Below are 12,612 nucleotides of genomic sequence, written 5' to 3' on the forward strand. Positions count from 1 at the left end.
TACTTATATTAATAGGCTTAAATTCCTTTGCAAAACACGTCATACTACAGAGAATTAAATTATTTTGAAAGTCGCTAGTTTTAAATTTTCAGCATTTTACTTCCTTTGTCTTTTAATCATATGCAAGGTAGTTGCACAGCATTTTGCAGCACGAATGGCAGCGGACCACTCTACTGCAAAAGGTGTCTCAAGCTACACAGCGTAATTGCAGCACTTCAAACTCACTGCTCGGTAAGAGCAAATTAAAACCTTCGCTCTCTAAGACCCAGCACTGCGACGCTCAAATCCGCTCACCAGATCCTTTTTAATGGAAGTTCGGGAGGGGGATCAAAGTGTTTACGAGAGTGGCCCTTGAAAAGTATAAGCCCCGCCGTAACTGTAAAGAATATTATATTGAAGTAAACAACCAGAATATGGCAATAAATAAGATGACCTGTAAACCATAAAAAAAAAAGAAAAAAATAAAATTCCCCACGTAGCCAGGGGAAGGCCACCCGGGCCCCTCGCCGAGCAGGCCGCGCCTGGGGCTGCCCGGGCCCCGGCTCGCAGTTCCGCAGAGGCGGCGCGGGGCGGAGCGGGCCCGCGGGAGCGGCCCCTTCTCCGCCGAGGCTCCGGCAGCGCCCCCAGCGGCCACTCGGCCGCCTCAGCTCCGCCCCGAGCGCGGCTCCTGCCGCGCCCGCCCACCCCGCAGCGGGCGGAGCGCCATGGATGCCGCTGGCCGCCGCCTGCCGCGGGGCTCGGGCTGCCGCCGCCGCCGCGCCGCCGCTCCGGTCTCGGCGTGGCGCTGAGGAGGGCTCGGCTCCGGCGAGGAGGCTGCGGGAGGCTGAGGTGAGCGGCGGGGGTGGCGCGGGGCCTCTTCGGCCTGCGCTGGGGGACGGCGCCTTTCCCGAGCAGCCAGGCCGGGTCACCCTGCGCGGCCTGCGGCTCGCCGGGAACTCGAGCGTCGCTGCCCGGGCCTGTCGGGCCGAGAGGGAGCGGGCCGGAGCTGCGGGCGGGGGGAGGCGGCGGCTGCCGGAAAGTCTGTGCGAGGGGCCGGGGGCAGAGCGGGGCGGCGCTGCCGGGGAGCCCCTCACGCCGCCGGGTGCCCCGTGCGGGGGCGGCGAGGAGGTGGAGGCGGTGCCTCCCGTGCCCCGGGCGGCGCCGTGTGGGGAAGGGGCCCAAAGCCCCAAGCGCCGCGCGGGCCCGGGGCCCGCCTGGTTTGTGCGAGCAGGCCCGGGCGGCGCGGGGTGAGCTGTGCTGCGGCCTGGCCCCTGCTCCGGGGCGGCTCAGCCCGCGGGTCCGGCCGCTCGCCACGCTCCGGGTTCTGCGCGGTGGCTCCTGTACAGCCCGTCTGGGATGGGGGAACAGCAGGTGCCTGGGTTGAACTTACCCCACTTTCGCTGTCTCTTAATTTTCTTGTTTCTCTCGCTATCACTCATCTCTCCGCTCCCGGAAATAACGATTTAGTGGTGTTAAGGAGAGGTAGAATACTTATAATGCGATCCCACTTTTTCTGTCTGAAAGTAGTTTTATGTAGGATTCGAGCAGGAAATGCAGTCTGTAAACATCTTGGAGAATCATAGGCAGTGTTTAAAACACAGAAAAACAGTTTACTAATATTAAATTACTTTTTAGAGTAAGATAATATCAAATATATAACTGGTAAGCAGTAGTTGAGGGGTCTGTAATATTATGGTCCTAAATTTTATAAAAATCCTATCTGTTGTACTTCTGTAACATCTCTGAGTTTTAAGCTATTGTGAAAGAGCTGATTCAGTGTGTGTTTCTTCATATAATACTAATTTCTGATTCCCTTTTGTAGACATGCCCTTGATGAGGTTATTTTTTAACTATTAACTCATTAGCAGCAAGTAAACAAGTAGGCAGACTTTGTCCAGATCAAGCTTCTTCCTCCCACATCACCTCCCCCCTGTTTGTGGGGATACTGTCCAGCATTTCATATTTACCTATGAGTTTGATAAACTAGTTCTTCTTCTCTAAACTGTGTTTTGAAAGAGTTTTATTTTTCTTGTATGTCTAATTTGAAGAGGTTGGTTTGTAACCCATTAGGTTTTATATGAAAATAGTCATGTGTTCTGTGTTTTTAGGCAAGGGAGGTGAATTTGACTGTTTGTTAAACACAAAGTTTAGGCAAGGGGACTTTTTTGGTCTTCAGCTTGCCTGTACAACTCTGGCATTGGGCCAGCAAATAATGTTGTTTTCCTTATATGTATGTGAATTATTTGAATTATTCACTGGATTTTTTTGAAAACTATGAATTAAGTATTTTTTTCAAAAGTGTCCCCATATAACCCAACAAACCCCTAACTCTTGAAAATGGAAGTGATTTTTAAGTTGTCTTTTTATATCCTTTGACATAAAAAGCCTCTTTTCCTTATGTTTGAATGTTGTTTTAAAAGATTAAGGACTTGAACTTTTAAAAGGTTTCTGAAAATTCTGAAAGTCTGTAACTGCACATCTCAGTTTTTATTTTATGGATTTCTTTTTAAAATGTGAAATTGATTATCTTTCTATATTTGAATATTTTCATGAGGAGGTAATGCATCTCTCATAAAGCTGAACACTTTACAATAAAATGATATTAAAGGAGAGGATGGTCAGGACATCACTTTCTTTCTCTTAGCTTTAAGAATGCACAAAAGGGTTGAGCACAATTTTTCTAGCTGTAATTTTGAGCTATCCTCAAAACAGAGCTAACTCTTTACTATTTACCTTCTGATAAAGCTTGAAAAACCCATTTGCTATAAGATATGTGAAAATTTTCTTAATTTCATCTGAAACATATGCTATATGTTTTAGAAAGGAGCAAATACAGGAAGTTCAATGACAAGGTTGTGATGATGAATGCTTTTCTTACTTTTTCTTGCCAGGTGAAAACTGCAAAAGCGTGAGGCTGACTGAAGAGAGAAATTAATTGTGCTGAAGTTAGTCTGGCTTCTACAATTAAAGGATATTTTTGGTACTTTTTAATTGAAGTGGAGGCGGCTTTTTTTTTTTTAATAAAAAACCATGGCAGATGTGGATCCAGACACGTTGCTGGAATGGCTGCAGATGGGGCAGGGGGATGAAAGGGATATGCAGCTAATAGCCCTGGAACAGCTCTGCATGCTGCTTCTGATGTCAGACAACGTGGATCGCTGTTTTGAAACGTAAGTACATCTGGCTTTCCTTTTTGCAATGTTATCTTCCCCTTTCTGCAGCTGAATGTAATATTTAACATTCCTAGAAACTTTCAGCCTCAAAAATGTTTTTACAAAGTGAACTTCTGTTTAGATCACTGAAATCAAGTGTTTCTGTTAATGTCACGTGAAGTATCGTTGTCTGATTAAAAATGTAGTGGTTTTTGGGTGATACACAGTGCCTGTTCTGACACAGGAGCTGGTTGCAACTCTGAATACATTTCTTTCGTTTAAATGATGTGGATTTGTGTGTGTGTATGTGTGGGGTGTTGGTTTTTCTTTTGTTTCTTTGTTTCTCTTTTCCTTTTGGGGGTGGTTGTATTTTTGTTTTTTTGTGTGTGTTTTTCTTTGGTTTTGGTTTGTTTTGGTAGAGAAAAACTTTTTTTGCACTAGGATTATGATCACCTAGATATATTTAAGCATCCATACTGTCACAGTGCTTTTAGCAAGGGATATAGTAGCTTTTTTTTGAGTTCTGCAAGTCCAAGCAAAAATCACAAACAATAACCACTGTACCCACAAATATTTTGCCCCTTCTTTGGGGCATGTTGCTGTTCATGCCACCCTCCTTCTCAGCTGCATTTGTACACTTTATATAGCACAGTCCCTGCACTCAATCCTTTTTATATTTCTCACAGCACAAAATGCTGATATAATCACTTCTGTTACTTGAGTGTTGCTGTGCTTGTGTTACACTACTTCCTGTGAGAGTCCACCACTAGTCTGGAAAAGGTGGCAAAAGCGTAAGCAATCACAACTTTTACTTTTTTACTTGGTTTCTTCAGTTTTGATTTTCATGCTCTTGCCTCTCTTCCTTCCCATGGTTTTGTTCATTGCTCTCACTTTCTTTTCATAATAAAATATGGCTAGTGTTTTTGAGATGCATCCTGCTTTTTAGGAGTATGGGTTTAGAAGCACTTGAGAAGGTAGCTGTCTGTTACACTTTAGTTTTGTAGCTCTGGTGGAAACGGTTTTCAGACTTACCTCTTAGAAGTTCTTCTCATGACTGTATTTATTACAGGAAATGTAAAATTCATACACCTCTAAAATTTGGATTTGTAGTAGTTGCAGAGCATTGAGCACAATTTTGTACAGTGCTTTAGAAATTGAAGCTGCCTGTTCTTTGCCTTGGTGAGCTTACGAGTAAAATTTTGACTTGGAGAGAGCCTTACTGTAGTGAGATCCATTCAACTTCCCTGTCTATCCTCATACTGCTGATGGGGGGGAGCCTCAGAATTCACCATTGTAGAAAAAAACTTGGTAGTTAAAAATGAATTTTTCTGATTAATCTGGGTAAAATGCCTGCTTCAGGATATTCTGTTCTATACTGGTGTAGAACTAGGCATAAGCATTTTTAAGGTTGTCTTCTGAGTATTTGAGAGTCAGGAATGAAATGTCAACTTTAAAAAATACAAACCAGTTGTGGGTTTTATGCATCTTATTTAGAACAGGCTTTTATTTCAATATAAATGAATTAAGTAGTCCAAGTGCTTCTTTTTTTCTTAAAGTGTATATAATGAATGCTCTGTTACTGCACTGTTGTGGTTTTAAAATTATTTATGTCTGAAAGAAGAAATATTTAAAATACCATTTGGCATTTTAATTTTTCTTTTGAGTGTTGATATAGTGTAATTTTACTGGTCTTCTAAGTTCTCTGTTTCTTTTGCTCTTGTAAGTTTTCCTTAAAAAGAAGAGAATGAAATGTAAGTAGGGGAAGAAGTTACCAAAGGTCTCTGCCTGTTAAAGTGATTTTGCATTAATGTTGAAACTGCTACTTTTTATTGGCTCTGTGAATATACTGAAGTATGTCATCTGGTACCATGGCATTTGGTGAGCTGACATGGTGCATCATTACTTTCTTCCCATTTATCACCCACCCTTTTTATTCCTCCCAACCACACTCTTCTTCCTGCCACTGTCAGGGCTTACTGGACTCCCAATTCTCTGCATGTGCAAGCTGAAGGAGGTTGTTAGTTTTCTTTCTGTTTCTTTGAACCTGCAGAAGGAAGCTGTTAGTTTTCTGCTGTTACCGTGAGTTACAGCATATAGGGAGGTGTCTGGTGAGCACTGGAGATGGAACTGCATAACTGGAGATATGGGAGAAGCAGAGAAGGGTATACAATCTTCAGTGGAAAACTTCTCAGTGATTGTCTCGTGTGCTTATGTGTGCCTGCATTTCAAGGTGACTTTATTTTGGAACTCTGTAAGGAGCAGATATCTTGAAAAGTATTTTTAAAATCTTTCCAAATGACAGTTAAAGTATTGTCATGTGCTGAGAGGGTATAAATAAAATAATAATGGATAATATTTTATAGTTCCTTTTCAGCTTGCTTTTTAAAGGACTTGCTGCTTGCTGAAATAGGAGATTTACTGTGTGACAGAAGGGCGGCTAAACTCTTTTTTCAGGAACTAATCTTGAAAATATTTTCAGCATGCCTAATCTAGAATATGGATGTATTTTTCTGTTGGTAAGAAAACCAGTCTCTAGACTTCACAAATTTTTTTCTTCTACTAAGTAAGAATAGCATTTCCAAGTTTTTGGATGCTGTGCATATGTTATTTGAAGATCCTGGAATTGTTCATTTGTATTAGTTGTATGTTGACAAAACATTAAAGAAAATTTTTCATCTCAACAACTTTGAGATGGACTTTTAACACAGTCAGTTTCTTGGAGAGTGAAATGGGAAGTTTTTCACATCTTATTTAGAGTAACTTTAAATATTAAGTATTACTCCACTTTTACATAAGATGTTATTTGCTTTTGTGGTGTAAGCTAAGAAAAAGCCCATCATTTTAGTGAAGTACATCTGGTGATTGAAAGCTGGGTATGGTGAGGACTGGCAAAACTGAAACAAGACCACATTAGAAGTATTGACATGAATGCTATGCATCTCTGAAACCACAACACAGTTTCCATACTGCTTTCTTAAGGAGTTAAGTGTAATACACAATCTCACTAAGCCAAGAAAGCACAAAGTTGAACAGAAAAAAAAGGTATTGAGATGTTGGATTCAGAATCTTGCACTTCATTTTTGCAAGAGTTACTTGCTGACGTGTTCTGAAGGAAATGATATAGCTAATAACAAAAGTAATAATTTGCTTTTGTACAAGAGTAATGGATAGTGAAACTAGTGTTTCAGGTCAGCTCCAAACTGGAAGCAGGCACACGTGCATGGTGTATTTCATAATGTTCTTGTAGAGTTCTAGCAGCATCACAGCAGATTTCAGGGTATGCAGCTGATTAACAGGTAGTGCTGCCAAATAATTGATGTTTCTTTACTTCTTCCCAGATTTACATATTACATCCAATTAAATGATTTTGGAAGTTACTCATATGTTAACATTACAAAAATCAGTGGCATATTCATCTTCTGGTGATAATGAGTCACAGACTCTGCTAGTCAATTGTCATGAAGAATGGCTAACATTTTACCAGCAACAAAAGCCACTAAATTGAACTACAGAAACTTAATGAATGAGGAGAAATGGTTTTTTAAGTAGTTTAGTTGGAGTAAAACAGCAAAACTGTTGTGATTATAAGTGTTAGTCCCAAACTAGAGTTAAACTATGTGTTATTAAATCCACTTGAACAGGAGTTTAAGGAATGCATTTAATATGAACTTAATTGAAATTTTGGGTTTTTTTTGTCTTTTAGATTACCTGTAACAGTTTAAATGTATGTAGAGGCTCTTAGTTGCAATCTCACATTATAAATGTAGCTTTTTTCTGAATAGGTGTTTCAATTTATTCTTTTTTCACCTTGTGCGATTGTTTCACTTTTTTGGTGAAATAAAATTAGAGCTCTTCTGGATGGGCTTTCTGTTGCTGTCAGAGTAAAAGTACCTAGCAATTAATTACAATGAAAATTTGTAGATTAAGGCACTGCTATAACAAAGTAAGACCTGCTTAAAACCTTTTTACAGCAGATGAGATAGGCCTTATTAATGCTCAGAAGGAGAAAACATCTTTCTGTTTGGCTGTTCCGTAAGTTACCTCTGTATATTTGGCATTAACAGATTTGGTAAGCAATAAATTATCAGGAGTTATCAGCTCATTTGACAAATACAAACAAATTGTACACAGGGTCATATGTTAGGGTTCTAATGTGTAAAATAGAAATCCTTTCAGTTTATTTCTTAGATCAAATATGTTTACTTTAATTCACACGGAACCTTTTTCTTTTCAGGGTATCTATTCACTAGGGAAGAAGTGTATATCTTTATATTGTATTTGCTAGCAAGTGTAAGAAGAAATTCTAGTGGACCAAAGACTGTTCATGTGAGCTAGTGAGACTGTTAGAGTAATGTGAAACAGTTCAGCTTTACTTCTGCCTGCTTAAAACTACATTCTCCTGTCTTTATCAGGATTGCAAAACTCCAGTAAATCAAAATTAGATATATGGACAAAAACAAAATCCTTTAGAGATAGGGATAGAAATCAAAAGTGCTGGTTTTCAGGAATATGTTTACAATCTGGGCTGCCTTTACAAAGCATCTTTGTAACTCAGACAGTCAAGTGCCCTTTAATAGGTATGATAATTATGGAAAAACTAGCAGGCTGAGGGAGCAGTTCTGTTGGTATCAAGGTGGTTTCATGCTTTGTGTCTTATAGATTTGCTTCTTTTGTTATTCTAAGGAAAAAATAAAGTCAGATCATTGTTACACTTTTGTGCTGGAGTGCAGCAGTGAGTAAATTAGAGTAAGTATTGCTGTCAACAGTAGACTACAGTTTTCATTATTTTTAACCATGCAAAGTATATGTTCTTAGTGAATTTTTGGCTTTTGTTTCTGGTTTGTACTAATGCAGACATCTCTCCCAAATGAAATTTTGTAACCTTTACAGTGGCAAGTCTCATGTGATTCCTACTAAGCTTTTTTTCTTTTAATGAAGGCAGAGGGTATGGCAGCAGTGAAATACCAGTAATTTACTGTGTGGCCTCCAATATAGTGGGATCTTCATCATCCTATAGAGTGGTTTTCTGAGATGGAAGTAGGGGTGTGCTTTGTATTTTTCCAATCTTGTTACAACATAATGTTTAGAATCATTGCTGATTTTAAGGCTGTTTTTTGGTTTTCTCTTTTTTTCAGTTACAAGAATTTTAAAATACTAATGTCTTTCTGGTTGCTCTTTGTAAAATGGGAATTCTGGCCTCATTGTCACTGGTATTGTGGAGATGATTAACCTTGTCTAGTTATTTTGAGAATCTTAATGGTTGCAAAGGTCAGAAGGGAAGATTAAGTCTAAATTGACACCTTCTTTTCTCTCATGGCCCTTTTATATGGTTATTACTGGATTGAGCATCTTGTTTGATACAAGCATAATGTGTAGCTAATGCTTTTGAGAGGGCATCCTACTTAATTTTACCCTCTCTTTTGCTATTAAATCTGCAGCCTAAGTTGTCTTTGTTGTTGAAATTTACTTGCTCTTTTCCATAAGAATTGGCCAGTCTGATGAATTCTGTAGACAGCAGTCAGTCCACCTTGTCCTATGCAGATAAAAAGCCTGCTCTTACTGTAAACAAAGGTTTCATCAGCTCTTGATCTTCCTCCCCTTCTCTAGTTGTTCAGTTTACAAGTTCTTCAGAAATACTTTCCAGTGTTGCCTTCATCCATGCTGTTTATAGTAGTGCCTCTGACTTGCTGTTAACAGTTGAACATGCCAAGTTGTGTTAGATGTTTCCAAAACTTTGTACAGGATGTGTGGTTTTAGTTATCTGTCTTCAGAGTTGCTTTCAAGGATATGAGTGCTTGCTGCTTAGGTATGGCTTGATGTATTACCTAGTCTAAAATCTGTAACTTGGCATTTGTGTGTCAAAACACATTTTGTTTAAATGAGCCCATGCCTCTGGGTATTCCAGACAAATCATCACATTGTCACTATTTACCTGTCTAGCATTTAAATTTCTTTTTCTAGTGATATCTTCAAGTACTCTTTGTTTTGTTCAGAATTTTGTGTGTGAAATTAAAGTGAAGTGATTCCTGCGAGTACTGTGCAAAAGTTGAGTGCAGGATGTTAAGGCATCAGGTTAATGACTTTTGAAAGTGTCAGCTCCTAACAGATTGGATGAGACCAATACAAGATGTTACAGGAATTTCAAATTGCAGGGTTCCTTTCTTGCATGACTAGTGGTCAAGTGATTTTTAATATTGGCCTCTTAAGAAGAGGTATAGATAGTACAGATGTTAAGTAGATTGCTAATAGGGAAGTGGAAGTTTTCTTGTGTAAGTCAGTTCTTTTTTTGAGCACCTGGGAATCCAAAAGTAGCTAGTGGTTATAAGTGCATATTTAGGCACGCACACAAAATCATACTTTTTGTTTAAATTGCTTATTTCCTTTTGAAATGTTGACAGATGTAATATGTACGCAAAGCATTATCTGTTTGCACAATTGAGGTTGCTACTAGTGGAAGTCATAGGTAGAAAGACCTGTAGTTTCACATTCTTTAATTTATTCAGCTATTGTGGACTAAGAGTCTGTAAAATATTTACAAAGTGCTGAAGATTGCAGAACAAACATGTGGAATTATTACCCTGAGGTATGGCATAACTTTTATGAGATGCTGAAAAATGATAAAGGCAGCCTAACATGTCCTTTATAAATTCAGGAATAAAGCACATGGTAATTTATTTAGAAATACAGAAATTACCTATCCTGTGGAAACTGTTTCCTCATATGGATTTTTCTTATGTTTCATTTTACACAACTGATATTTATTTAATGTGTAGTTGAATACTAACTGTCCAATACTGTCTTCCTTCCTAGTAATGAACTCTCAGAAGAGGGTTCAGCTCCGTCATTTATTTAGCTAAAAGAAAGTTTGAAAGTTTTTTTTAAATGTCAAATTCTAATTCTAAATTAATTTCTCCTAATTTTTAATAAAGTGGAGTTTGTACTGGAATGAATACAGGATGGAATTGTTTATTCCTCAGTTTAATTTTATTGGCCTGGGCTGTGGTTGCAATTAAGAGTAGGGATTCAGAGTTGTGCAAGTTTTAATGTTTTGTAATTCTGGAAAAAGTTCCTAAATTGTCAGTTAATTTTTTGCCTTTTCTGTGCACATTTAAAATACAGTATGGTGTGTCTGAAGTCTTATACATAGTGGTGTTTTCTGGACTTAATTTGTATTGTAACAGTGTTATAGGAAAACAGTGCAAAATATGTTTTGGTAATGGATCCAGAAGAATACATACAGACAGTGCAGGTGTGTGGGTTTTCTTGTGGATGGTTTGGATTACTCTGCTGTTGGTTTTGGTTCATATGTGAAAACAAAACAGTCTTCCAATGAAAGAAAAATTAAGGGAAAGGCTGAGATCTCTTCCCATAGAAAGAATTACGGAAAGGAAAAACAAATTAATCAAAAATGAATTGAAATGACTTTTGCTTTAAGAAAAATCAGTTGTGCAGGATGTTCTTAAAAGTTTCAGAGTTGTGTGACGTGTTGTTGTAAAAGCTTATCTGATATATTTTTCTTCAAAAACTGTTACTAATGGGAGTTAACTTGAGTATTTTAGTTTTTATTTAAAATTATTATATACTAAGTAGGGTAGACACATATAATTCCCTTTTTTCCCACTTTTAACTGGTTTCAGCAGATGGTATGCATTAAAGATCCAGCTATTGCTGGCAGGCAGCTGAGCTTGGTTTTCTGCCACAAGTCACATGTCTTGGACCAGGCAGCTTCGCTGAAGGCTTCGTCACATGCCAGGGGCTCCACATCGACTGAATCCAGCGGTTACTTTGGAATTGAGTAACACACCCTAATGCTAGCAGCAGTTGTTAACTGTTTTGGGGATGAACTGAACTGGTCTTTTTTCCTTCCTTAAGTTCCTTAAGTGCTTTTTTTTTAAGCATGGCAGTAGTGTAGTCTTCACTATTACTCTTTCTGTTTTAGCTAAGGATTTTAAGTGCATTAAAATATGAAATGTAATTACAGAAATGAGTTTACAGTGCCTATTTTTACTTCCTTGGTATCTTTTTACATTGGCAAGCTGTAAAATCAGCTGAGTCACTTCATTAGAGTTTAAGGGATTAGCACTGGCAGGAGCTTACTGATGTAGCTATTTAAGAATTTTGTATCCGTATGGATATTTCTGTTCCTAAAGAGGTGGGTGTGTGTGTAAATGTTCAGAAGTGTGTCAGCATATGGAGTTATGCTGATTATAGTGCTGTAAATTCCGTAGTAATTTAATTATACTGACAAATTTTCTTAGTCTTTCTTGACATCAAGATGATTATGGTATTTGGAAAATATTTTTAGGTCATGTATATTTTTTGCAGAGAAAGAGTGCATATTAAAGAATTTGTGCTTTATGGTTTTTACAACCTAATAACTCATTTTAACATTGAAAGTATGACTATATTTATTTAAATATAAATTATACTGAATGAGTACTTTTCAATGTGGTTTACTTCTTACGTCAGTACAGAATGCTCTAGTACCCTAATCTTAATTGATGATAATATAGATGGGAAATATTGACGAGGAATATTACCTATTTTGGACAAACCCATCTTTCAGCAAGATCTTTGAAGCATGGTGGGTGGAAAACTTGGAAGATAGTAACTAACAGCAGCTCTTCTCTGGAAGTACAGGAATAAAGTTGAATGGACACTGAGAGCTGCAAGACTTAAGTAATCAGCAAGAGCTCTAGTGTGGATTGTAGAGTAACCTCATTAACTTGAAGTTGGTCTTTCACTAAGGAGTAACACAGAGTGACCTCATTAATTCACTAAGTAGTCCCTAATCACTCTTCTAAAATACACATTTGAAGCACTTTAGGAAGTGCCTAATGTGGTATTAATACAGCCCCCTAGAAATAACAATCTAAAAATATTTTCCTTTCATTTTCATGTTTATTAAAAGAAGGGCCTAAATAGAAACCTGAACTTCAGAGGTACCTTTTTGCCATTATTTTCTGATTTGAAAGAATAAACACAATTAAAGAATAGCTTTTTCTGTAGTAAAGAAAACTCATCATCTTTTTGCTAGTTTCACTTCAAATAGGTAATTGTGAACAGTGATTCTTCACCTACAGCTTTAGGAACTTTTCTGTCATAGTTTCTTCTTTTTCTGAGATACTACTTTTAGTTAATATATGGTCTGGATAAAAGCAGCATGTGAACCAGTTTTGATACTGGAATGTTTTAGAAATTATGCACTTAGCCTTTTTTTTCCTTGGTGGGTGTTGATCCTTGCAGTAATGGCAGGTTTATTGGTGTATTTTTCTCTTGGGAATCAAAAGCATCATTTGTCAGTAGATGGAAGTGTACTAAAAGCTGACCATTGGTTGCTATCCTGTCACATCAGTTCATTCAGTGCTGTAGCTTTGATCTCGGTTTCCCTTATGTCCCAGGAAGTTTTGACAGCCTTGTTTTTCTCGTGTAGACTGTTTTCTAAAGGTGAGTCCAATGTTCAGCCTGTGTCTGTGTGATG

At 38.3% G+C, this 12,612-nt stretch overlaps 1 protein-coding gene across 9 annotated transcripts in view; it reads left to right on the forward strand.

Annotated features, from left to right (window-relative positions):
• The first annotated feature begins 671 nt into the window (after positions 1-671).
• The window catches only part of HECTD1 (HECT domain E3 ubiquitin protein ligase 1), a 59,690-nt gene continuing 47,749 nt past the window's right edge, over positions 672-12,612 (forward strand). For 8 of the 9 annotated variants that reach the window (XM_071426946.1, XM_071426953.1, XM_071426949.1 and 5 more), the window contains exons 1-2: positions 673-828; positions 2,871-3,149. In XM_071426946.1, coding sequence (XP_071283047.1) covers positions 3,010-3,149 — 140 coding nt within the window. In that variant the 5' untranslated portion in view covers positions 673-828; positions 2,871-3,009. Of the gene's footprint in view, positions 829-2,870; positions 3,150-12,612 lie in introns of all 9 variants that reach the window. The other variant, XM_071426952.1, reaches the window with a different exon arrangement.

The sequence above is a fragment of the Agelaius tricolor genome, unplaced genomic scaffold (assembly GCF_023055355.1).
Source record: "Agelaius tricolor isolate 1412-34295 unplaced genomic scaffold, bAgeTri1.0.p SCAF_5, whole genome shotgun sequence".
Lineage (NCBI taxonomy): Eukaryota > Metazoa > Chordata > Aves > Passeriformes > Icteridae > Agelaius > Agelaius tricolor.